The 27,664-nt window shown below is 31.6% G+C and overlaps 3 protein-coding genes across 3 annotated transcripts; all 3 read right to left on the bottom strand.

Annotated features, from left to right (window-relative positions):
• Positions 1 to 3,250: 3,250 nt before the first annotated feature.
• On the bottom strand, positions 3,251 to 6,175 carry AIP2 (RING/U-box superfamily protein). The gene is made up of 5 exons (XM_020383483.2): positions 5,953 to 6,175; positions 4,841 to 5,066; positions 4,484 to 4,686; positions 3,619 to 3,837; positions 3,251 to 3,475 (listed from the first exon to the last, which is right to left on the bottom strand). Exons 1-5 carry the CDS (start codon positions 6,097 to 6,099, stop codon positions 3,326 to 3,328), a joined length of 945 nt encoding a protein of 314 aa, XP_020239072.1. The 5' UTR covers positions 6,100 to 6,175; the 3' UTR covers positions 3,251 to 3,325.
• A 5,644-nt stretch (positions 6,176 to 11,819) lies between these two features.
• On the bottom strand, positions 11,820 to 14,070 carry LOC109818079 (F-box only protein 13). Its single transcript, XM_020383477.3, has 2 exons — positions 13,852 to 14,070; positions 11,820 to 13,345 (listed from the first exon to the last, which is right to left on the bottom strand). The coding sequence occupies exon 2, from the start codon at positions 13,319 to 13,321 to the stop codon at positions 12,092 to 12,094; it is 1,230 nt and encodes a 409-aa protein (XP_020239066.1). The 5' UTR covers positions 13,322 to 13,345; positions 13,852 to 14,070; the 3' UTR covers positions 11,820 to 12,091.
• A 996-nt stretch (positions 14,071 to 15,066) lies between these two features.
• LOC109818082 (ubiquitin carboxyl-terminal hydrolase 18) lies at positions 15,067 to 22,839 on the bottom strand. Its single transcript, XM_020383482.3, has 11 exons — positions 22,318 to 22,839; positions 21,699 to 21,909; positions 20,996 to 21,084; positions 20,807 to 20,892; positions 20,568 to 20,730; positions 20,303 to 20,426; positions 19,162 to 19,319; positions 18,160 to 18,244; positions 17,675 to 17,887; positions 17,496 to 17,557; positions 15,067 to 15,968 (listed from the first exon to the last, which is right to left on the bottom strand). The coding sequence occupies exons 1-11, from the start codon at positions 22,611 to 22,613 to the stop codon at positions 15,254 to 15,256; spliced, it is 2,202 nt and encodes a 733-aa protein (XP_020239071.1). The 5' UTR covers positions 22,614 to 22,839; the 3' UTR covers positions 15,067 to 15,253.
• Positions 22,840 to 27,664: the final 4,825 nt, after the last annotated feature.

The raw sequence follows: 27,664 nt of genomic DNA, 5'->3' as shown, positions 1-27,664 counted from the left end.
TAAATAAACTTGATGGATAATCATATTTAGTTTAGGCATTGGTCTTATGATGTAAAATATGATAACCAATTACTCAAAGTACAAAACTTAGAATAATTTAAATTCAATTTTCTTAATTATGATTTCGAATTATAATTGAAGTTTTACTAAAATAATATATACTTGTATTTAACATAAATATCATTAATATTTATATATATTTATATATATATATATATATATATATATATATATATATAATATTACTTAGATAAAGCTTTAATTTTGATTAGAAAGAAGTATCAACAATAACACAAAAAAATACACTTAAGTTTTATCCTTTTCAAACTAACTAGCTAAAAGAGGGACAATATCATGTGTTAGAAACTATTATTTAATCAGAATTGAAATTTTACGTCAGAAATATGTATTTACACATAATATATTGGACCAATTAGATCTTTGTTAAATATAAATACATATTATTAAAGTGAAACTTTAATTTTTATTAAAATATTATACAAAAACATATGTAAATTGATTCGATTAAATTGGTCGATTATTATGAAAAAATAATTTTAAAATAATAAGAAAATTTTAAAACATGCGTTTTGGTATAAGGAGACTTGAAAGTAAAACGCCCCATATTAACGTAAATCCTTAGCCCTCAAGTTAAGGTAAAACACCTTTACCACCAGACCAAGCACAGCAGAGTATGTTATATCATACAAATATATATACATATTCAAAATCTTACAAATAATACAAATCAATTTCAAATTAAAGACGAATTTAAAGATCTACTTATGATAGGGTGGGGGCAACTGTTCCCACTAAATTTTCAAGACTTTGTAAATATAATATACATATATAATTAAAATTATTTTCACATTATAAAAGGATTATTTTCATAATTTAAAATGCAGTAAAAGAAAAACTTATAATGAAGGTTATGTCATAGGTTTATATTTCAATTTCAAATCACATTTTTTAATTAAATGTATTCAATATTCCCCTCTTTCTTATTCGATGTGCATTTCACATTCTTAAATTTAACTAAAATAATTTTCTTACAACCATTTCAAACTATCTTTATTTTATCTCTATGAGTAGTTGAGTTGTTTTTTTTTTTTTTGGAACTGTATAACTATAATCTTTTAATCTATTCTCTTTTATCATTATTTTTAAATTGATTTTAAATATTTTTTAAGAAATCAATAATAGCTAAGGATAATTTAGTATAAAAAAATTATTTATTTTATTATAAATCCTAAATCTAATTTATATTTGTTTTTATTTTTAATTATAATATGATTTAAATATTAAAAAATTATTATATAGAAGTAAAACTTTATCATATATAACATACAAACCCAAATATATAAATTATAATATATATATATATATATATATATATATATATATATATATATATATATATATATATTTGTGTGTGTATAGGCGAGTACCTTCAAGTTAAAATAGTGTTGATTTATCGTTAGGTTAAGCATATATTGTATGTTAAATGATACAAAAATTTAAAACATGCATTTTGATATAACAGAACCTCGAATGTAAATTAATCAGAAAGAGCGTATCATATGATACAAATATACTATACATATACAATTTCTTTCAAATAATAAAAAATAATAACAAAATATTAGGCACTAACTGAAATTTAAACCTAGTACCTTCGGGTTGACATAGTTTTTAATGTTGATTTACCACTAACTAAACATATATTGTATATTAAGTGTTATAAAAATATTATATATATTATTTTTAATCTTAAATTATGTTAATTATCTTATTTTTAAAATTTTAATATAAACCAATTTTATACCGGTTTAATAAATAATTCTCTGATTTCATCATTAAATGATAGACGGGTTTGATATTTTATAACATTGTTCATGTTGATGTCATTTTGACCGCTTTGCCATTAAATAAGTCTGGTCCTATCTAGGGTAGGGGCATCGAAGCTTGTTCGGTGAGGTTATCTTCTATTTTGACATATTTAGCCATTTATTGGTGTAATATTGACATCATAGGCTCAGATTCGGTGAGAGACAACACAAAAGGTGTGTCCTCAATAACTTTCACAAAAGGTGTAGGATGTAAAAACCTACTTTAATGGCAAAAATCTCAACATACAGGAGTTTATTTTGATATGTTTAATTTTTATAATTATTAAATATACAAACAAATTACTTTTATTATTTAAGACCATCTTGGGCTTTTTACATAGGACTATTCACATTGGACCTATTTAAGATACTCTTGGAGAAAAATATATACACAACAATTATTCAATTGATCTTTTAATTAGTTAGTCTGAATTAGATTAACTAATCAAATCATTTACTAAATCGAACTTAACCGGTTTAAATCAAATAATGTATCATATACAATTTGTTATTGACTAAAACCTTAATTTGGTCTCTTATAATATTTTAAAATTTTAATTTAGTTCTATTTTAATTTTTGGGTTCAATTTAGTCTTATCAAAAATACTAACAATGTTTGTCTTCTATCTAAATTTCTCACCAAATGCTGTTTAAGAGCCGTGAGAACACCCGTGATTCTTAATCACACTCGTGATTCTTACGGTATGAATCATATAAAAAAAATCTGTTAAGTAAAAATTCTTAATCACGTTTGTGATTCTCAATCACATGGACACTTCTAAATGGATTTTAGACAAAAGGCAAACATTATTAATATTTTTGATAAATGAGACTAAATTGAACTCAAAAATTAAAATAAGACTAAATTAAAATTTTAAAATATTATAAAGGACTAAATTAAAGTTTTAGCATTTTGGAGCATGAATACTCCGTGCCTTGAGCATCATTCATTCTACTGAAAAATAATCAATGACTATTGGCTGGGGTTAGTCAACACCTGCAACCTTATTGGTTATCCGGTTAGTTTAGTGAAATTGTCAATTACATTATTATTCGTCCCTCAAAATATGAGAAGTTTTTTAGATATTTCCAAAAATGATGCATAAGATTTGTACTCCCTAATTCTCTTAACACCAACTACGGATTAGTAAAACGTGAACCCACCTTCAGTGTCATGTTTACCACTCTCCAATGATGGGTTTTTCTATCATTACAAATTTTCATTTTAGCTTTGATTTTAGTTATAACCTAAATGGCTAATTGGGTGCAGTTTATGAACTATTGTTAAACCCTTGAACAACACTAAAAACTTGAGACGGCTCTTTAGCTTGAAATAATAAAGATTAAAGAATACACAACTATTCACCAAATGAAAATTTCATATCCATTGTTACAGGACCAACCATATATTATTTAATCGTACATTAAATGGTCATTTAAACATACATGTATTCACCACCTCGAATGGCATTTTCAGCACCTTTCCTCTCTTCTTCAGCTTCCTTTTCACGCTCCTTCCAGCTCTCATAGGCATGATCATCAGTTTGCAGCTCATATCGACAGATGGGACAAGAATTGTGCTCATCCTGCCGCATAAAGGATAAAATTGAACACACTTTATATCTAATCATGTTGTTTCTTCTAGAATTCCATAGTATAAAATGCATGAAATTGGTTTCAAAAGGAGAACATAAAATTTCCAATAGATCTGGTGAGTTAGGGACAATACCAGCCATGGCTTTAGACACGGTGGGTGGAATGTGTGCTTGCATGGTAACTCTTGCATTTTGTCATTTAAAACCAAGTTCTCCCTGCAAATAGCACACTCAGCATCTTTACCCAAATTAGCCAGGATTTCCTCTGTGAGAGTAATGACCGGAAGTTTTGCCACAACCTCTTTACTAGCAGGAGGAACTCTTGGAGCTACAGTACCACCTCCATCCACCATCTAACCAAAAACAAAAACAATTACAGCTAGTCTTCATTGAGTCAAATTTGCAAAGTGTAACAAGGGAAGGGCTGCTCATAATAGATAAAATACATATATCAATCAAAAAACAAGTTGAAAAGAGCCACTTTGTGACCAAGGAAGTAACAAAATGAGTTCAAGTAAATTGTTTATACCAAGTTACCCTCCAAATGATGCATTAACATCAATAACAGATCCATTAAAGTGACCCCGATAAGGAATAGTATGTATAAGGATTTAAACAGAAGTTAACTTGATACTTGCAACTTGGGCTGTTTGCATTGATTCCTTAATTTATTGTGAAAAAGTATTCTATTGAACCAATTACAAGTAGGCTGGTTTCTTGAATTCAACCTGAAGAAAGTCTTGTTAAAAGTCACCTAGGTATAGTCAAGTTCCAAATTGAGCCTAAATAATTTTGTCAGTGATCACAAATGAATCTACAATAGCCTGGTTTTGCTTATGTTCAAACAATGACTAGGCACATTATGCCTCTTTCTTGAAACTTATCCTACTTCAGAAACCAAACCTAAATTTAAACCCATGGTGATACTTAAGAGCGAAAAATTGAAACTGTGATAAACAATGATTAGCAGAAGCACATAAAAAGAGTTTGAATAAATACCAACGGCACAACTTCTTCCAATCTATTTATAAGATCTTGAAGCATATTTGCGGCATCCTCTTGAGTGGTATCATTTGCTGCTGAAGCTTGAGAGGATTCAGCAGCGAAGAGTGTAGCAGCTGCTGTCAAGAGGTTTGACTGAGCCAACCATTGAGGCTGTGGTGGTTCAGGATCAACCGTAAGGTGCCCCTCAAAAAGATATCCTTAATCAATGCGAAATGTGATAAACATAAGAAAAGGTAAATGATTCAAAACCTTGGAAAGGTATGTACATAAACATGAAAAACTGTAAATAACAACCTCAAGAAAAGGGAAAAAAAAAAAAAAAAAACACAATTATTCTAAAAGGAAAATCACCTCTGTTTGCCTGATTATCTGCAGGTTGTGAAGCTTGTGATGGGTCGTCTTCTAGATGCAAGTGTTCTCTGGCCAGAGCAATACAAGCCTTCAAGTGCTCCTTCTCAGAAGGTTCAGAAACAAGCAAATGAGCCTGCTCAAAAAGGTCCATTCCAGCATTCCAGAAACCTGGCGCTGTATACCTGGTCCTCAACACCGTAGCAACTCGGCATATAACCGAATAAAACTGCCAACACCGGCAACAACACAGTCAATTTCTTGGCTTTTATCTCTTTAACTAACATTTTCTTTTACAACATAGTTCAGAGAAAGGGAATGTTAACCCATTCAAAGGTCACGCATGCCACAACCCTCAACAAGGTTATCTAGCCAAACAGCCCGGGAATAATAAATGTCATAGATGCAATACAAATCATAAGGGGGATTTTTAATATCATGAGACAATACACGAATATAATACAACACATAAATTTAGTTTAAAATAAAAAATTTAAATCATAAAAGAGAATTCACGGTTAAAAAATGAGTATGAGTCATCATTGATAAAGGTCTTTAAACTGTGTTCATAGTTGCAGTTGTAGTTTTGTCACAATGGTTGATGTTATGAAAGAATTACATACAAATGCAACTAATACAGCCACAATCAAGGTCACAATGTGCGTGCAGAGACCCCAAAAACCTTGTGGCAACAGACCATCTTTTAAAACCTTGACTTAGGCATTTATCTAAACAATGTGATATATATATATAAAAGTCGGAAGACTTCAAAGTGTTCATATATTATACAATATTCAACAAGAATATGATATCACAAGGCTACTAATTGAAATTGTTCGTGCTTCCTAGGGGTTTAGACATGACCTGCAATTGAAAATCACTAGAAGGACTCCAACCACAGACTTTTCAGCTGAATCAATGATTGGCACCATAAAATCATATAAGCAAAGTTCATAAAAAAAAAGTATTTTATAAATTCAACCGTATCATCAATCGAAGCAAATCAAAATCAGTTCTTTCTAACAAAACTCAAATAAACAAACCTAGAAACATTGTAAAGTTACATTGTAGCAACAACAAGTAATAAATTATAACGAGAAATTGGAATATCATACGGATTTGCGAAGCGAAGGAGAAGCTGATGGGTATATGGGTTGGAGAAGGGATTTGAGGGACGAAACAGCGGCTTCAAACTGCTGCTTCTTCCCCAATTGTTTCTGCAATTCCTCCAATTCTTGTTTCAACAAATCCTCTGAATCCATTTTCTCCTCAAAGCTTTAAAATTTAGAATTCCTTTGATGTTGTTCTTCTTCTTCTTTTGTTTTTTTTATCCTTTTATATCTTGGGGAGAAAGATTTTCTTCGACAAGGGGAAACCAGAAGGGATAATCCACTACGAACGAGTCCACCGATTACATCTCCCATATTTTTTGGCCACGTCATTCGCTCTGATGATTATATTAATTCGTACACTTTTTATTTTCACAAGATTAGTAAAAAAAAATAATTATTATTTAAAAGGAGAATAAATTTTATGATAAAATAAAAAATAAAAATAAAAACAGTGAAAGAGAATATGTGATTTAAAAGTAATTTTAAAAATAAAAAACTTCAAAATTTATATACATAAAATAGATATATTTAATTATTATTAATATAGTATTTCATAAATTAGATAAGAACATAAAAAGTATTCTAGGAAAGCGAGCGACGAATTCTCTAGGGTCACATTACGAGTCACATGATCTGTTTGTTTGTTGTAAACCGAGTTTGTAAACCGAGTCCGTGACATTACAGTGGATGTTTGTGTTGACAATACATGACTTTCAAACCTATATTAGATCAAAAACTACTATTTTTGTTTCATATTTTCGTGCTTTGGAAGATGGGAATTCTCATTTACCGTAACACACTCATAAAAGTTTGTTTCTTCCTTAGGATGCAGCTGTATATCTTGCTGTCAAACTTAATAAAATTAAATTTTTAATGTTAATTTATTATGAGGGGATTATAATTACACGGATATAATTTTTACTAAGTATTATACTGCTCAATAATTTTATATTAAATGTGAACTTTCAATCTAACAGTTGAATTTACAAAATTCGTATTTAATATAAAGTTATTGAGCAGTGTAACACTTAACAAAAATTACACCGATATTATTATAACTCCCTCATTTATTATATAATAAAATGAAGTTAATGGACCAATTCATGCAATTTTCATTTATATTCAATTTAAATATAATTTGTATATTAAAATATAATATTTATTTTTATATATAATTATTTTAAATTTTAGTTATATATAATAAATATATAATATATACTTCACATTAAAATATTAATTATTATAAAAAATAAGAAATTTATTATTTATAATAATTTATGATAGAGTAACCGTGTAAAATTGTGCAGCATCTTTAAATCCTAATTTTAAATATACTTCTAATATTTTTTTAATTTCCTAAATTATTAAATAAAAAATTATATTTTTATTTATAAAATATTTATTTATTTATATTATATTTTCTTACAACTTGTTATGGACATGTTTGATGAAATGATATTTATTTTAACAGAAATATAAGGTAATTAACAACTGGCATTGTCACATAATTTATGTTAGTGTCGTATTATCATGATAGTATCTTATATTATGTTATGTTAGTAATAAATGTTGTTATATTATTGATTAATTAATATATGAATCTTCAACTAACATGTTGAAAAAATTTAAAAATATGAAAAGAAATGTTGTGAAGGAAAATAATTGTAAGATTGTGTAATTTTAAGGGAGAAAAGTAAAATTAATTTTTAAATTTTCAATTAAATATTATAATCAGTGGTAAACTTATATTGATTTCAAAGTGGGTAAATATATTTTCTCATTTTAATTAAAAATTAAATTATATTTTTGATTATTCTATAATATTAAATCACAATTTTAATTTTTTTTTATTTTTAAATTCGTAATTTTAGTCTTCAATTTTATAAAATTTATAATTTTGGTCCACTCGTTAAATATTTATCCACTAATCATTAAAACTATAACATTGGTCATAATTTTATATTCAGTAGATGATATAATAATTAACATTTAATAATACTCAAACTAAATATAATTTTTAGTCTTTAATTTTATCTTATAAAAGTGATAAAATAAGATAAAAATAAGAATTAAAAATATTATTTAATTTAAATATTATCAAATATTAATTATTATGCCACTTATACAATGTTATGTCACATTAAACATTATAATTTTAATGATCAATGAACAAATATTTAATGAGAGGATTGAAATTGTAAATTTTTATAAAATTAAGAAATTAAAATTACGAATTTAAAAATAGAGATTATAGAAACAAAAATATAATTTAATCTTAATTAAATTACATTTTAGATTAGAGAGAGTACTATTAATTTAATTAAGACTAAATTATATTTTTTGTTTCCTCTATAATATAAATTCATAATTTTGATATCTTTATTTTTAAATTTTCAAAATTTTTTAATTTTATAAAATTTATGATTAACCCTAATTTAAAAGTTATTTATTTATTTTCACATAAAACTCTATGTTAGTAAGTTGCTTAAAGGCCTGATGGTGTGAAGTTTATATTATAGGTTAAAAAACCATTTTTTGTTGTTGTTGTAGAGTTTATAGATAGCAAAAAAAAAAAAAAGTAAATATAGAAATAGAGTTAATGATTATTGCATTAATAAATAAATAATGAATGAATTCTAAATTAAACTTATTTTAGTGTCACTTTTTTTTTTTTTTTGTTCCACTAGATCGAGTATAATTTATTCTAATAAAATTTTCTTATACATAAAACTAAGAACTAAGAATCAAATATTGGTATAGTTAAGGGACCCTATTATTTATCAACTATTTAAATTTATAAAATTTTGTTTGTATTTTAGTCTCTTCTTTTTTAGTAGGAGTGTACAAAAAATTTAAACTGATCCACATAAAAAAAAAATCTGATTTATTTTCAGAAAAAGTCTGAACCGATTTACAGAATTAATTCAGTTATCTGATCTATTTTTACCAAGTGAATTGTTTCGATTATATTAAAAAATTGATCCATATGGTGTAAAATGACCAAACTTATCAAGTTTTTAAAAAATCAATCCATATTTTAAAAAAATTAAACTGATCCACCTTATAAAAAATAGATCGATTAACTAATCTACTTTTATAAAATGAATCAATTCGACTCAATTTGAATTTTTAAAAAAAATTTCAAAAACACTTTTATTTTCTACTCTAATGATTAGATTAATATCCATTGAAGACTTGTAAAATGCTTACCTTCTTGTATATTAGTATCCATAAAGTACATGTATGGTGCTTATCTTCTTGTTTGGGTTTATTTCGCATTGTATAAAAATGAGGCTTTCACTATTTTTAAGCCCTGATACTTGAACCGAACAAGATTAGGTTAGGCAACACTCAACCTACACCAAATCACTCTTGCATAATAATGGGGTTATTTTATAGTATTTGTCTGAGTGGATATTTTATGAGAGTTATTTTTATAAGGTTATTTCACACACAACTCCATAATGATAAGATATTGTCCGCTTTGGGCCTAAGTCCTCACGATTTTGTTTTTGGTCATCTTACGGCTCTAATACCACTGATGAGGTTATTTTATGATATTTGTTTGAGGGGATATTTTATGAGAATTATTTTTATAAGGTTATCATACAAACTTACTTCACAATGATGAGATATTGTCCGTTTTGTGCTTAAACCCTCACAGTTAGGCAACACTCAACCTACACCAAATCACTCTTGCATAATGATGGGTTATTTTATGGTATTTGTCTGAAGGAATATTTTATGAGGTTTATTTTTATAAGGTTATTTCACACAATTCTACAATGATGAGATATTGTCCGCTTTGGGCCTTAAGTCCTCACAGTTTTGCTTTTGGTCATCTTGATGCTCTGATACCAGAGACAAGGTTATTTTATAATATTTGTCTGAGAAAATATTTTATGAGGATTATTTTTGTAAAGTTATCACACAAGCATACTCCACAATGATGAGATATTGCCTGTTTTGTGCCTAAATCTTCACAATTTTACTTTTTGTCATTATCCAAAAGGCTTTTCAATCATTAGAGTATGCTTGTGTTTTATAAAATTCTCTTATTTTATCGATGGAAGACTTGTTTGTATCCCAACACATAATATATCTTCCTAACCAATGAAATGAACAAGTGAGTACTAATAAAAGGCCAAAGTATAGAATATCAAATCTTATAGTTTGTTTAATCTTTGATGAGTTAAATTTCTAAACAAATAGTTGTGAAATATTCATGTGAATACATTAGAAATTATTAATAAACTATTGTGACATAAATAAGAGCTGGTCAACTTGTTGGGCAACTTTTTTATTTTTAAATTAGGTATAAAAAAAAGAGGTAAAGATTTCAAGCTTTACAAGTTTTATTTTCAGGCCAATATTTACAAGTGAGTTGGGCTAGTCTGACAAGACCTGTCGGACCAAATTAACTAATTTAAATTTATTTAATTTTTGCAAAGAAAATAAATAAAAAAATACTGAACCAAATGGGCTCGATAGGTTTCAGGCCTAGAAAGTATTGACCCGACCAACCCAGTTTGGCTCCAAAGCCAAAATGGCCCAATACCTTTTTGACCCACCTTTTCCAAATCGACACCTCTACATTTTGGTATGAAAAAAGTAATTTTCTGGTTTTTAATTTTGAAGATGAACTATGAGGAGAAATGCATGACAATTTTTTTACTGTTAGTATTGAAGACAAAACAATTAGAAGTGTTAAATGAAATAATACAGTCAATCCATTGAGTGGACAGGTGAAAAAGATATTAGTAATTAGTAGGAACTTAAAAAATTATTTTCTTTCATAATATTTTTGCTTATCTATAATAATATATAAACACAATAAAGCCTTTTAATGTACACATTTTTTATAATATTTTTATTTCTATAACTACTCTTAAATTACTCAATTCTCTATTACAAGTCACTCACTATTTTATAATTTTTCTATTATTTTTATTTCATTGAAAATGCAGCCAACCAAAAATAGTTGGAGAAGTGAATTAATTTGAGTAATTTTTTTTAATTTTAAAAAATACACGCACAAAGTGCTTATGTTATATTATATTAATATACATAATTTTTATTTTTATATTTTGAATTACTTTTTTAATTTTAAATTTTTTGACAAGCCAACTTATAAACGAGATGAACTACTTTTTGAACCCATATATGTTAGACATGTTAATCCAATCCTACCCATTTTTAACGGTAATGACATCAAATTTAAGGGCAAGACTAAAAAGAACCGTGAGGAATAGATTAGCCTATAGTTTCATCAAGCTGAGAATGATTTGCCATCCGTGACAAAACGTACAACGTTGGCGTGAGTGAAGGCACATTGTAATATAGATTCTTCTAAAATTGTGTGGCTTTTAATGCATCAACATTACAAAATGATTGGCGTGAGTGAAGGCACATTGTAATATAGATTCTTCTAAAATTGTGTGGCTTTTAATGCATCAACATTACAAAATGAATCAACATTGAACGAAGTAAGGTGAAACTGTATCTTTTATTTCAATACCAATCTTAAGAGTGCATCTCAAGTAACCCAAATCTCAATAGTGCAGTATGGAGTGGGGAGAACCTTCCTCCACAATGCAGTTCACCAAGATCACAAAGAAGGAGACAAGATCCCTAGCACACGTGACATTTATGCTTGAACCAAGTGTTTCCATGTCAAAAGGGATTATTTTATAACCATTATGCATAAATGAAGAACTGAACTAAAGTCAACTTTCATCCAAAGACCAAATTGACATCACCTATATCTTTAGAGGACTAAAAGTCTAAAATGGATGTTAACATTAAAAAAATAAATAAATAAATAAATGACATGAGGAAGCTCATTATTTGAGCAATTTATCACCAACATAGGAAAAAGAATCATCAACCGTGCATTCACTGATAATACCATTCACTGTAAACAGTGTACATCTAACAAGCAATGAATTACAATTACAATATCTCTGTTAGCAAGCAATCAATCATTTGGTTAGACTTAGAGCTTCCATGTCTATTTTCATACAAATCAGCACTAGCTATTTTGCATCACAAATACAAGTGGGAAGAAAATTTAAGCTAACACAACACAAATAAGGATGATAACCAAAATCAAGATACCAGGCTGGGGCACTTCACTTCAGTGTCATACAGAAGCCTCTATCCTGGGCTCAAAAGAGAAGGCAGACATGAACTCCATGACTTCTCCATTCAAGCAACATTTCGGCAACTCGGTCCATTTGTTGCTCACCAAATCACACAGAACATAAGTACACAGCTCAGGGGAGTTCAAGCATATAAATATCCGATCGCCGGCTCCAACACAGTTAATATCAGCCTTCTTTCCATACCACTCTTGAGACATAGCTGCAGGCATTGCAGCAATCTGCTGCCAGCACCGGTTAGCCTCGTCGAATTTCCACACCCTAAGACTTGTGCTTTCCAAGAATTCTGATAACAAAACAACCAGCATCTCCCCGCCACACTCCACGATATCAATGGAGTACTCACTGAAAACAGGCAACAACCTGGGGTACTCAAAGAAGCACTTGTATGTTAAATTGCAAGCAACAACAGTCCCTGAGGAGCTCAGAAAATAAACTATCTCATGACCATCTTTGTTAGTAATAACCGACGAATATTGCTTAGAAGGGCTTCTCTGCATGCTACTTGCCACCACAGTTCCAGCCTTGCTAAGGAAGTACACAACATTGTCATCAGATGAATCACAATCCATGGAATTATCATCGTCATCGTTAACCTTCCTCCTCAGTGCAATCTCGCCCTCCCAACAGCCAGAGCTCGAGTTGTAGACTTTAAACAAAAGATTCGGGAGTTCGCCAAAGACCAACACAATCCTGTATGAGACTTGATCCATGGAAGTTGTGCTCATCACAACAGCATTGAGAGGCTGATTTTCTGGGGCAAAATGCAATGGAGGGAGGTCACTACACGATCCAGTCACAGGGTTGCACACAACAAAGTCGCCGGAGTGTTTGCGGTAGCAAACTAGGCCACCAGAGGCTGCAACAGGAATGCAGCTTATGCTAGAATCTTCGCACGAAAGGTGCAAATGGTTGAGTCTTTTCCAATTGTTTTCAGCAGAGTCAAAGACAACAGATTGGTTGAGGCTGGGAGCAACCATCAGAAACCAAGGATCACGTGAAGGAACACGTGAGCAGGCAAGCTTGAAACTCGCTGAAGCAGAAGCTGACTTCCATCTTTTGCACACAGATGTGAGGCGAAAGAATGAGGAAGTTGGTAGCCACGAAAGTACCCTTTCCAAGAGGTCCTCATTGAGATCATCCAGAGAAAAGGTGTTCAAGAGTGGATGGTGACCACTCTCTGGGGACTTTCTTTTCAAACTATGTTCCATTGACCAGTAATTGGGAGCAAACAACTGCATAAACAATCAAAGGGGCAAAGATGTTATCAACAAATTGATTTGAAAGTCTTCATTCACATCAGTTGATTTCTATGATTGGAATAGCCTTTGAAAGTGGGAAAATTGACTAATAAGTAATAACCCAAAAGGTCAATTTATCTGCTTCCAAAAAGATCAAAACTTTCCCCGACCCCATGTAGATTTAGAACCACAATTGCAAGTGTCATTCATGAATTTTGATAACCAATTAAAGGGGCAAACCCTCCTCCCCCCACAAAATAAATAAATAACCCTCGTAGCCTCACAAACATGAAGCTCGAGACATCAAAATGCAAAGCAATTTCCGTCTTTTCCTAACCCTTTTAGTAGAAACCCTCGCAACGCAAAGATAATGAAAATAGTAGAAACAGTCAGTGACTCAAGAAGAAACACTCACTGGAAGGGGTTTCATTTAAATAACTCGTGAGTAACGAGCAAACAGCACACACAAGAACAAAAACCAATCAAGGTAAGAAAAAAACCTGAAAATAGAAGTGAAGCAGCTGCTATGTTGAGTGGATAGGAGACGAAAGAAAGAAACAGGGGGACACGGTGGTGAGTGAGTGTGTTGGAGAACACAATATTGTGTTTAAAAAGGACTTTGGAGGAGGAAATCAGAAGAAAGTGAAAAAGGGTAAAAGGGGAAAGCGAGCCCAACAAGTAGGAAGTGAGGTAGGAAGCTTCCTGGGGAACTCTTTTGGTTGGATTGGACGGTTGACACTTGTGGCAGTATCATGTGATGATGACAAGGCACACGCACACGCCACACACCCGTGTGTGGCTTTGGCTTGCTGTTAAAACATAAAATTCGATCATGTTCATGTCTATGCCGTTGGATTAGATAGCATAACTCGTTGACTTAGCATAGCTATGCTTTGGATTCGGGTTGAAAAATGAAAAGGGTACACTCAGCACAGCACACAAACAAAAAACTGCTGGTCAATTATTTAATCATTTTACCTTGCATAAAAGAAAGAGAAAGGACCACTGAGAGGATCAACATTCAACAATGTGATTTGTCAAAAGGACTCGTGTGGTTTTCGGCTGACCTTCCTAGAGCTAAAAGCAAGAAGCAACCCTCTATTCTTGCTTCCTTTTGGCTCCTCGTTAAGGAATCTTTTGTCTTCTTTTGCTTTGCTCTCTTCCATGTCTACAAGTCAATGCTCAAGCCCCATACACAAGACAAGTATTTTTTATTACAACAAAACTAAAAGGATTAGATTAGTGAGGTGAGTGAGGGCAAATGTTGAAAAGCAAAAGCCGTTAATTGTGACCTTTTTCTTTTCTTGCTCCTCGTGTGCTTTAAGCTCAACCAGATGCTCTCACTCGCAAAAGCCGCTAAGGTCCTAGTGCATGCATGATACACTACAGTCTCATTAGGTTTAATTTGCCTCTTTACCAAAAAGTAGAAAAAAGCTCTTGTGAACCTCCTCTATGGAATATAGACAAGTTACCGGACCAAATCTAGTTCATTGGCCTCAATATGACATGACAGTAGATGCACGGTTAAGTTACCATTTCCTTATGCTCGTTCAAAATTTGAGTGCGATCAATAACTAATAATGAATTTATTTCTGTTCGTCTGTCTTTGGTTAAAATTATTATTTTTCAACATAATCAAGCCACATATATCTCGAACATGGAGGTCCCCGACAACTTAAAAGAATCATTTTATTGTTATGTACAAAGACCAGAAGGAAACAAGAACAAAGGGGGTTATATTCTATCAGTAAAATTAAATTAGGAAATCCATCTAGAAATGTTACAAATAAGATCCAAGGTTCCTACAAATAATGAAACCCCGGAAAAAAATTTCCCAACTCACCACCTTTTTCGATGATGGGATAATTAAATGATATGAAGAAATAACAAAAATAGCTGCACCTAGATGTCAGCTGATATTTCCATTTTCTTGATTCCATTTTCTCTGTCATTTTCAGTGGGAAAAGAACCAACACCAGAAAATCGTGTGCCAGCATCTTCAACTGGTATAGCGGACTTGTTTGCACTGACATATCCATTACCATAATATGCATTATCTTTAGCAGTAATCAACTTGCATTTAACCACATCAATACGTTCGGAACCTTCCATGTTTTGATAATCCCTTGAAATAGAAGAATGTTTATCAAAGGTTGAGTCATTTGGTAAACCCGGAGAAGAACCATATCTAGCCATATTGCTATTATCTTGCTCTTCCTTGCAGCCGGTAGTCTCTTCTAAAGACCTGCTCATATCAACGTCCCCCAAATCTCTGACGGTTTGAGAAATAGGCACATAAGATGATTCAACAGCACTACAAGAAATCTCATTTGCAATGCCATTTGAATCAACATCCATCATGTCCATACCCTCAGGCTGCTCACTTTTGGCTTGTGAGTTCAATCCAGCATGGCTGCTGGAAGAAACTTTCGATTCTGGACAAATATAAGATGGCAAAACCTCAGAACCTCTACTATGAGTCAAAGTCTTCATATTTGAGATGCATTCATCTCGTTCAGTTTGTCCGGGCTCCACTTCCACTTCTGTTGTTTGCACTTCTGCTATGCCAGAAGATTCATTAGTTTGATTTTGAAGGCCTGATGGCCGGGCACTACACCTGTACAGGATCAAATAGAGCAATTCTTCAGTACTTTTCTTACAAAGAAATTGACAAATATTACAGTTCAAAAAAGTTACATGCATTTACCACATCTTCAATTATTGGAATTTGTGGAACCATTCCTCATCAAACATCATAAAGATAGGTCAAAGGTTCAAATAACCAGAGTTTTCAATAGGTGCAAACCAACTTCAAAGTTTCAAGGTTTGGGATTTCACCCAGAAATCAGGAATGCAAAACTAAACACCAATATTAAATTATCTAAGCAAACTACATAAAACTGAATATATCACCAAGGCATAAGGTTGCCCATGTAAACCAAAGAAAAGGCTATGACATAGAGCACAATGAACGATGAAGCTTAACAAACAAACAAGACCAGAACATAATCTTTCCACAGTGATGTATACAAAATGAGTAAACATATGAAATTCACACCAAAATCAATCCGGTCCTTATATATTATAAATAAGAAAATTACATCATCGGTCAATTTTGTCCCTAACATTAACACATCAATCCATTTGTTCCTTGAATTTGACAACCACCAGTCAATTTGGTCCCAGACATCAGGGACCAAATTGACTTATGCACATTAAAATCAGGGCCCAAATTAACGGATAATTACAAAGCCAGGGATCAAATTGATGGATCCTAACATCAGGTGCTTAAATTATCTCTAGATGTCAATGTGAGGGACTTTTTTTTTCTTCCACAATTTCAGGAACTAAAAAGATTGCTGATAGACTGATAGTAATTTCAGGGAGTGATTTGATAAGTTACTCCATATAAAAAGGTTGAGCTGGTGTTGTAACAGCTGGCCTGTTCCTTGATTCAAAAGACCAAACAATCTAATACATATCATGTTACTACCTCTGCTCTCTATTATAAGCAAAAAAAACATACATTTCTTGTTCTTAAATATAAGCAAATTTCAACTACTTTTGTCTCATTTAATGAGATTTCCCTAAAATATTCATCCTTTAATGCATAACCTTTCTTTCAGCTGCATTACTTTTGCCATTTATAACAAAGACAATGTAGGAAAAATTTTATGTAAGTATAAAAATTTAATGCATATAACTAACTTTTTAATATGCATAAAACTAGTTTATTTTGCTTATAATAGAATACAGAAGTAGTTGTAATCAAAACCACCTAACAAAGGCTCAAATTAGTACTCACTAGCACAACCTGAGATGATGTTAACAGAACCAGCTATATGGGAAAATAACTAAAATTAGACTCACAAGATTAGGGTTATTATTTTCCTAACAGAAAAATCAAGCCCAAGGCCAATTTAATGGATCATAAAGAATAAACCTAAACCATCAAATGTAAAGATAGGGTTCAATGTTAATTTAGCCGAACAGATGTTCTATCTGACAAAAACAGGTTAGCCTAATTTCAAAGGGCAGCATCATTCAGGCAGCAGAAATGAAAATAGGAAGCACAAATACTCTGGAATTATTAGTCTGAGAGAAAGAGAGCATTAGCCTCTTTAACACATAATCACAAGAATACCTGCTGTACAAGAGCATGTATGCTCCCTGAGAAAGTACCTCTTCCAACTCCACAGTCATAACCTGAGAAATGTAATGCAACACAAATGAAGATACTAACCGTTCAAGCACATTATACAGGGTATTTAGTGACCAAAAAGAAAAATATTCCAACTTAGATAAGGAAACAAAGAAATCTACCTTCAAGTCATCAATCCTATACCAGTTTCCCCCAAAATCCTTGATGTAGCAGATGTAATGACCAAAAAATGAAGCATTTAGCATATCAATATGTACTACAACAGCGTATAACTTATAAATATCAGATCCATCTCCAGTTTCACTTATGTAAGGACTAAGATTTAAAGTCTCAGGGAAGGCTATTCTCTTGTTAAGTTTTCCAAACCTCCCACTCTGCATGTACAAAACACCACAAAAAATAAGAAAACATGAAAAGAATAGTTCACAATAAATACAAGTCTTTCATGCTTTTATATACTAGTGGGAATAAAAATTAATGTGCTTAAATATGGTATATAATCATGCTAAATTAACTTGCATGTAATTCATATCATATGAAGCACAGGATGGGAAAGTACTAGGAACGATACAACTGATGTCTAAAGTTTAAACAACTTATAGCACCTAACAACTAAGCCAGGTAGTCTAGATCAAATTACTCAGACCTGAAATCTTTTCAAGGCAATTGTAAGAATGTTTGGAGCACATTTCACAGTAAGGCGTTTCCATGCCTTGACATAATCCTTGCACCTGACAAGCAGCGGCAAAACTTGTTTAGGAACAGGATCTGCCTAAAAGTGAGAATACTATCAAAAGCAAATGTTTGAATTCTATTTTCATTGGCAAAACCACTTTCCACCATTGACAGATTCCTTATTTATGAAAATTTTACCAAATTTTACATCTCAGTAATAAAAATACACACCTCAAAACTAAAAAAATAAAATAAAATCACAAGCCTGTATTTAAACAGGAAACAAAACTGAATGAGAAAACTGAAATAAAAGCAACAACAGCTAAATTAGGGATAAATTTTATGGCTAATTCTTGAGCAAAAGAAATTTTGCTATAGCCAGAAAACTACAAACCTATTGCCACGCATCAACTTAAGCATCATGATTTGACAGGACACATCATATGATCACATTCCAAATTCTTTAATAAAAGCTAAACCAAGAAAGCAGTTGACCGTGACCCAAACTTGTAGTCATAACATATAATTAAATTTGAATCAAATAAATGATTGTATAGTAATAATTAACAATTTGTATCATTTGTATGGGGACAGTGGTCTATACAAAAAGATTCTATTTGGGACATACATAATTTTTATAGAGAGCCTCCCAGCACAATTTTTTAATTGAGTTTTTAAGTTAGCAACATTATTACATTGTTACAATTCATGGTTCACTACTACAGAACATCTTTGTGGACATAATTTTCTGCCTAGAGCTAGAGGGAGGGAGGCTAACTTCTATTTCAGTTCATAATATAAAATAATAAAATCCTCGTGCTATCCTCTATATTCAATTAATCAAACTACAAAAACAGTGATTATAATCAAATATTATTTTTAAAGGATGACATCAGTGACAAGAAATAATATGCAATGTGATAATAAACCTTGTTATGCAATAAGTATCTTTCAAAAGGAAAGGTAACCTTACCCCTCACATTTATACTTATTTTCCCCATCAAGCCGCTCCCTGGCAGTAAACTGATCTAGACATTCCTCCAAGGAGACAGCATCTCCATGAATTTCAACTGTCAAGTCCATCATATGTTCATACTGATTTGAAATCTTATCACATTTTGTGCAAATCACCTATTTAGTTTCAGAAGCAAAAAGAAAATAATAAGACAGACATATCCATGTCAGTATCAAAATAACAACAAAAAACATTCATGACATTTTATAAAGGTGTTAATGTGTTATTTCCTAGTAAACAGAAAAGGCTTCTTCCATTAAAGTGCTGCAGTGCAATTATCTTTAAAAGTATTAGTCATATCACTATCACACACACACACACTCGTGGGAAATGGGAATAGCAGCAAGTACCACTGCATTGTCATAATGATTGCATATTGAACAATAAGCTCAAAAGTTAAGTTTTTCAATCATGGAAGGTTGAAAAACAAAAAACAGACACTAAGCCAATTTCTCCAAACACTAGCTATGTATAAAAAGAGACAAGGTTTGTGTTGATGAAAAGAGAACAAGAAATTTCAAACTAGAGACTATGGGACATATCCATGTTTGATTTAGTTTTTTTTTTTTTTTATTGATTTTGAAATCAATTCTGTAAAAGCAGCACTTGAAAACAGTTTTGAAGAACAAAAAGTTGTTACAAAATTGTTTGGATAATTATTTTGTTACAAAAGCAGCACTTGAAATCAATTTCTTCATGCTTGTTACTGCTTCCAAACCATAAACTAAATAAACAAACTGTTATTGCTTTCTTGTTTCTGACACATGTATCCTTATAACTGTTTTAGAATGTTAACACCAGAAACATTCATTCAAACAGGTATTACGACTATTTATTATTTCTAAAAACATTAAATTGTTCTTGATAATAAAAAACGAATAGGGTATTTGATTACTCTTCAAAGTCCAACCTAAAATAGAGCTCCACACCAATATGGAGTCTTAGCCCTTAGCCTAGACTAACTTCTTAAGTTCATATACAGGGGGAAAAACACAGCAAATTTCACTTAATAATCCCATGCCAACATAATAATTAGTCTTCAATAGAAAGGCATCCCTTCTAGCAAGAAATGTTTATTTCGGCTGATTAAATGTCTAACCTCAGATTGAAGGCGGCCACCAAATATGTGTTGAATAAGAGTTGTCTCCTGAAGGTTAGTAGGGACAGCCTTTTCTCCACCAAACTCATCAAGGCAAACAGATTGCATAGCATCAATGGAAAAACTACAAAAAAAAAAGTATACAAAAAAAAAATTACCTTCCTATCTTACCAAACAAAATTTAAGATCTAGATATCATTCCAAATAGTCAATGAACAATTTCACCACAAAAAGTAAAATGATAATGTTGCAATAAGAAACAAACCTCATGAATTCATGAGCATCCTCTTGTCTTCCATATCCCAATGTACCACCAATATTAGGCAAACGAGAGAGAATATTCATCGGAGAAAATGGCTGTGAACTTAGCCTTGTTCTTTCAACATGGTTTTCAAATTCACATAGAAAGCACCAATCATTACAACTGCCTGAAGAACCAACAACTACATAAGCAAGAGGAATAGTTGACATCCAGCAATAAAAAGGTCTGAGTTATGATATTACATTCTCGGCGGTGGCCCTTCTCTAACAAGTAGGCAACAAGTGGCCTAGTGAATGAGAGACACTGGAGAACCACATTTGCGAAGCAACTGCAAAAATTATAGCAAATGTAAATTACTTCCTGTTTCCTCTAATCACAATTATCACAATAAGTGCAAAAAAGCAGAAGCTCAGTCACGAAAAAGGGAAAACCTGTTTCCACAATTCAAGAGTCCACATGGTGGAAATCCTGGTTTGTCCCAATTAAACAACTTGACAAATTCATTGTAAGGAAAAAGAACCTGAACAAGACAAAGCATGTAAAAATAAGGTCAGAGGCACTGAGGCAGGGTTCCAGGAGGGGTCAGCATGTAGTGCTGATCAAGGAGCTGTCGCTTGAGTAAAGAGCATGACACTACAACATAATCTCCATATACCAAAGGTCTAAGACCCCCACAAAATAACAAATCAAGAACACACCACTGGTGCTCACAAAGTTCATGGGAGGAACACCTTTGGTACCTTATTGATTATAACAGAAAAAATCTAAAAGGCCAATAATATAACATTCCTATCATGAAGCTAAAGGGGATAGTAATTAAACTAGCAATTTCTTTAATCTTCAGGCCCCTGTGCAGCAAGTAGCTCAGGATTTTTTTCTAATTGAAGATCATAATCTTATATTCTTGTTACTTGATATGGAAGACTAACGCAAAAGAGTCACACCTATTAGTATTTTACTTTTTTTCCCTAACAGTAACAGTTTTCTTAAATAAGGTACACACTTTTTCGCACATCATCACAAGGCAACAAAACCTACCACCTCAAAGTTACCCCTTCCCTTTCACTAACACAGTAAGCAAAGCAGATAACATAACATGAATATATCAACACTTCCAGAAAAGAAAATAATTACATCTTTAGGCAGCTTCTTGATTGGCCTGGAAACTTCTCCACAACCAGGTATCAATGCAATCAACGACGAGCTTTTACCCCCAGCAGCAGAAGTCTTAAACCCACTATTAACTACCCCATTCTGTGCCGAGCTTCTTACACTGGCGTCATGAAAATCCTTACATACGGTCTTATGCCCAGACTTCCAATGCGACTGCTGGCATTCCTGTGAGCTGCAAAACAATATCCACACGCACATGTAAATTAAATTCATCCACTTTCCCTCCTTTCCCATTCAAACACAAACACTAAGAGTCTCTTGAATAAAAGCTTAAAAGAGTTTTCAAAAAATTCTTTACCGAAAAATATATAACCTCTTTCAATAAAGAAACTCTCAAAAAGCATTTTTAAACTTGTATCCAAACAGAATATAATACTACTCCTATTTCCTACCAAATTTCTTCAAACAAATAAATAAATAAAGTCATCAATTTCCTTACCAAACCTTGTATTCATTTAACACCACGAAACAAACTCAATTAACTAACAAGTAACAACCAAAACTAACACAAAAATTAATTAATTAATTAATTAATTAATCAATTAACGATAGCATTGATGATCGAAAAACGGTAGCATACCAATAGCGAACAGCCTTGCAGCGCGAGCACTTCTTGGTGGCGCGCGTGGCGCAGACGGCGCAGAGAGGATCGGCTGCGGCGGGGGCGGGGGCGAGAACGCCGGGCATTGCGTCGGCGAGGGCGTGTTGGTGGTGGTGGTGGTGGTGGTGATCCCCTTCGAAATTAGCGTCGACCTCGAAGTATTTGGATGCGGTGGTCTTGACGAAAATGTGGACCCCGACGGCGACGACGATGACGGAGAGCAACAGTTGCAGGAACCAATTCAGATCCCACGATACTCCAACGACAACAAGCATCTACGTCTTCGTCGATTGCGCCCCCTACTCTTCCGAATCTAGGGTTTTCCCATCGATCATGCAATAATACATCACATCCTCCAATTAGGGTTTTCTGATTTTTCCTTCTGCTTCGTCTCTTCTTCTTCCAATCTTTTTCCTTCACTCACTCTTGCTCGTTAAATTCTGTTCTGGGTATCGCCACAGAGTTTGATAAATTCCTTTCCTTGGTTTATATACATAGTAATATATTAATATAATTATAACTATAGTAATATATATAATATAAGATATAATATATGATATATGATATATGATATGAGGATATAATATGTGACACTTTGGAACGGAACAGTGAATGCTCTAAAATACATACGGAGAGAGAAAAGCGTGCTAATAGGATATTAAGATGGCCATTAACAATAATTTATTTTTATTTTACAACGTTTGCACAGATATTTAATTTAGATCCTCGTGCATATTATTTTAATGGTTCATTGATGAGATGATATTACAGGAAAGAAGATAATGTTTTTAAATAAATTTATTTAATTCTGAAAATGATATAATTGTGGATAGATAGATTAGATATATATTTTTTTAAAAAAATAAATAAATATATTTTGACTCAGTATAGTATGATGGATTGAATTTTTAAAATATTTTTAATAAATTAAAATATATTGATAAAGTATTCTTATCAAATATGTTATTATCTCATTGAAATTTATCTGTTTGTCACATCTAATTATTAATTTATTATTGAGATGAACGATTATGAATAGAAGTGTTTGTTTGTGGAATGTATTAAATTAATTTTTAAAGAAAAAATCATTTGATCGAATTATTTAATTTATTTAATTCATTTTTCTATTGATTTGATTTTAAAAGAATTTTTATTTAAGAGATTTGCATCAGTGGTTTTCTGTTTTAATCTCTTTTATTTTTGAAAAAATATTAAATAAATAATAAGATATGATTTTATCTAATAAAAGTTATTTTTTATTTTTACTTTTTTTAGTTTTCAATTTATTGAGTACACTAAAAAAACATTCTTACAGTCAATTTTTTTTATTTATTATATTGAATAGATTTGTGAACATTCTTCATTTCAAAGCTAAATACGTGTTGTATTTTACCTTACAATATCTATGACAATAATCGGTAGATAAAGGCAACACAATTTAAAAAAAAAATATATTTACACTTTATTAACTGTAACTTTTTTTTTTATTTGTCATTGTATATTTTTTCTTTAATAATCACAATTATATATATATATATATAATATATATATATATATATATATATATATATATATATATAAAGCTATCATTAATATGTTCTCATTCAAAGTATCATATATATTAAAAGTATAAATTCATATATATCAGAGTGTATTTTATATCAAAATATTTTTAGAAGTTTTTTTTAATAAAAAGATTTTTCAGATTTTTTTTATTTTTTATCTAATTCAATTTTATTTTTCATAATTATTTATAAATTAATTTTAATTTTAACTATATATTAAATTCTCTATCTTGTACAATACGTCTTTAGAGATTAATTATTTATCATAATTACTTATAAGTTAAAATTTAATGTTTTTAAAATAAATTATAAATAAATAAAAATAATATTATGTTATAATATAAACTATTTGTAACGACCCGGCAGGTCACCACACTCATAACCGCAGCACACCGGAAACACTAGACAGAATAGAACGAGTATATAAATATAGGATCTAGAATATAAATATATATAAATGTTCCAATCCGATTAGAGTTAGGGCGTACAATATAAAATACAATCCAAAATAGTCAGATAGTGGCTTAACATCCAAAACATCAGTCAGTTAAGACTCTCCGTCCTCTGCCAGCTATAAGCTTACTCCTATCACAAATCTAGCCCTGCTCTGCTCCCATACAAGTATGATCATCGCAGTCCAAACACACGGAAACAACGAGGGTAAGCTAGTATAAAAAGAACAAGATATAGGAAAATTTTTAAGTAATAACAGCAATTACAACCATCAACAATTCATCCATAAACATCCTGTCAGTTATTACCACACAGTTTATCAATACACACAAAATGCGTCATCACGCATATCACCTCGGAGATCTCCTACAACACCTCAGTCTTTCGGCCTACAACACCTCAGCCTTTCGGCCTACAACACCTCAGCCTTTCGGCCTACAACACCTCAGCCTTTCGGCCTACAACACCTCAGCCTTTCGGCCTATAACATCCAATATCAACACACAGTACAACATAACTGTACAGCTCAACATATCATCTTACAACAATGTACAAGTGATACAACTCAACATAATAACTTACAACAATATACAACTGATACAACTCAACATCAGCAACAGTATTATCCACTAATCATCACATCATAATCGCCTATTTTAATTCAACTCAAACATTATTAATAGCATGATCAATAATTTTGCAACATACAACATATAATACGACTCACCCGTCTTGTTTACAACTCATCAATCATGCAAAATTACCCACCCAAACAACACCAATCAACCTAAGCACCTAAAACAACTTAACCAATACTGACAGCTTGACCCCTCTTCACTAAAACAGCCATATCTGGAGTTCTAGAACTCCTTTTTGGGTGATTCCAGCGCCATTGGAAAGCTAAGATCCAAGGCTACAACTTCCATGAAGATTACAAAGTTCAATTCTGAAAGCACAAAGGCGCTCAACGCCTCCAAAGCGCTTAGCGCTTTACCTCCAGAGATTCTCCTCTAGCTCTCTGCCCCCAAAGCGCTCAGCGCTTTAAAACGGCTCAGCTGTTTGGTTCCAGGTGGCTCTCTGCCCCCAAAGCGCTCAGCGCCTTAAAACGGCTCAGCTGTTTGGTTCCAGGTGGCTCTCTGCCCCAAAGCGCTCAGCGCCTTAAAACGGCTCAGCCGTTTGGTTCCAGAAACTCTTCCCTGTCACGAAACTCCCAAAGGGCTCAGCCGTTCAAAACGGCTCAGCCGTTTGTGACAGCAAACACAATCTCTCCACCATTTTTGAACAACAATCCTACAAAAATAAGAAATCCAAGCACATGCAATCCACCCAAAACACCCAATTTTCATCCAACAACCCAAAAAATCAATTCTTTTTCAACATGCAACCATGAAAACATCAAAACCCCAAATTTTCACTATTACTCCGAAACCCCGAAAACCTTAATTTCATCATTCTCAACCAAAAATCACCAAACATCAAACAGCTAAGGAGTTCTTAGAACTCTCTTTAAACCAAAAACTCAGCAAAACCTAGCTTCCCTTACCTTGGTTCAACGGCTCCGAGCTTCGGGAAATGACAAGGAAGAAAGAAGAGAAATGGAGAAGAAGAACGACGACAGGAGAAGAAGAACAAGCTTCACGCCCACAGCTAGCTCCAAAAGCTACTACTCAGCACCTAAGCTCAAGAAGATCACCACAAGGAATCAGAAATGAGCAGGGGATTTGGGGAAGAAAAGTATGAGAGTGAGTGAGAGTTCGGGAAAAAGGAAAGAAAAGACCAGGGACCTCACACTATTAATCATCAACAAGTTGTTAGTTTGAATATTACTAGGCTCACTCTCTCTAAGTAAAGTCGTTGATATTAGTCATCAACAATTTTGATGAATACTTTGTATTAATAACATGGTTAAAAAAAAATATAAACTATTTATAAAAAATTTAAAATATTATTTATATGTTTAAAAATATATATTTATACGAATTTTAAATATAATTTATATATTCAAACATAATATTTATTTATATATAAAATTTATTATAAATTTTAATTATTTTTACATATTTATTATAATATACTAGTTAAATACTATGTTTTGTTAATACAAATATTTTGAAAGTTCACTATTTATTGGTTCACTGTGGTGAAATCTTAATAAAACCGGTAGTATTTAAAATTTATATTTAATGTTTTATATTATTTTAAATAACAAAATAATATAAATTATAAGAAATTAAAATATAAAAGTGTAAATTAATTCAAATAATTTAATAAATTATATATGTTTATAAAAAAGAGAAAATAATAACGATAAAAATATTTTATATCTATGAATCTTTAAATATGTAACTTTATTTATCTTAAAAACAACAACGTTGAAATTAAAAAATAAAATAAGAATAAAAACAATTATTATAAAAAAAAATCTATTCAAATTGACTTTCTACAGTTTTTCTTTTTAAGTTTTCCACCAATTTGAGTTGATTTTTTAGTTGTAGTTAATGAATAGGTTACTAAATTGATTTTTGGTTAGACTTATTAAATTATAGGTTAAATTATATTTTTAGTCTTTTATTTTATTGTTTAGATTTATTTTAGTTTTGTATATATTAAAATGTTTATTTTGATTGTAATATTATATTTTTTTGTTAATTATTATGTTTTATCAATAATTGTGTTGTAATGTTTTGAGATAGAGAGTTTCTAGTTCGTCTACACTTGATATCAATCCACTAGCGCTTGACATGGAAAAGGTAGAGAACCTCTGAATTAATAGCGTCTGACGTGGCCAAACCCACGTTTGACCTCATTCAAGTAGAGAGTCTCTACTTGACTATGCTCGGCATCACAACATTGACACTCAGGTTGTCCAGGTAGAGAATATGTCTTGATCACGCTTGACACCACTCATCTTGGGATCTAATGTCACTAAGTCAAAGAGTTCCTTAAGCAATCACATTTGATGCCTATCACTATACACTAGGCGTGACTAAGTCATAGAGCTCCTCGTTGATCCATGCTCAATGCTACTAATCTTGCGCTTAGCATGATCATGATAAAGAGCTCCTAACTCAAGTCACGCCTGACACAATGAAGGCATGCTTGATGTGAAGAAAATTTTCGCACTTGGTAGAATCTTCATTTGACTCAAACATGTGAGAATTCCAAACCAAACCAACATGCAAACATATTTTCAACACAAATACAACTTATATGATTCATATTCAACATAAAAACATCACATGTAACCATGCACTTTAAAATCCACCAATCTCTACTCATAGCACCTTCAAGAAAATCACAACTCAACC

Source organism: Cajanus cajan, chromosome 9, assembly GCF_000230855.2.
Source record: "Cajanus cajan strain Asha chromosome 9, NIPB_CcT2T_4, whole genome shotgun sequence".
NCBI classification, from domain to species: domain Eukaryota; kingdom Viridiplantae; phylum Streptophyta; class Magnoliopsida; order Fabales; family Fabaceae; genus Cajanus; species Cajanus cajan.
This window is presented reverse-complemented; position numbering and strand designations above follow the sequence as displayed.

Bases quoted from the DNA above. Each gene is read 5' to 3' on its own strand.
- LOC109818082 (XM_020383482.3), bottom strand. From the start codon at position 22,613: ATGCTTGTTGTCGTTGGAGTATCGTGGGATCTGAATTGGTTCCTGCAA. The intron at 21,085-21,698 runs GTAATTATTTTC...TGTCTTGTTCAG, and splicing joins TCAAGAAGCTGCCTAAAGAT to GTTCTTTTTCCTTACAATGA. The intron at 17,888-18,159 runs GTCTGAGTAATT...TTGTACATGCAG, and splicing joins TTGCCTTGAAAAGATTTCAG to AGTGGGAGGTTTGGAAAACT.
- LOC109818079 (XM_020383477.3), bottom strand. From the start codon at position 13,321: ATGGAACATAGTTTGAAAAGAAAGTCCCCAGAGAGTGGTCACCATCCA.
- AIP2 (XM_020383483.2), bottom strand. From the start codon at position 6,099: ATGGATTCAGAGGATTTGTTGAAACAAGAATTGGAGGAATTGCAGAAA. The intron at 4,687-4,840 runs GTGATTTTCCTT...GCATTGATTAAG, and splicing joins AGATAATCAGGCAAACAGAG to GATATCTTTTTGAGGGGCAC. The intron at 3,476-3,618 runs GTATTGTCCCTA...TTTATGCGGCAG, and splicing joins CGTGTCTAAAGCCATGGCTG to GATGAGCACAATTCTTGTCC.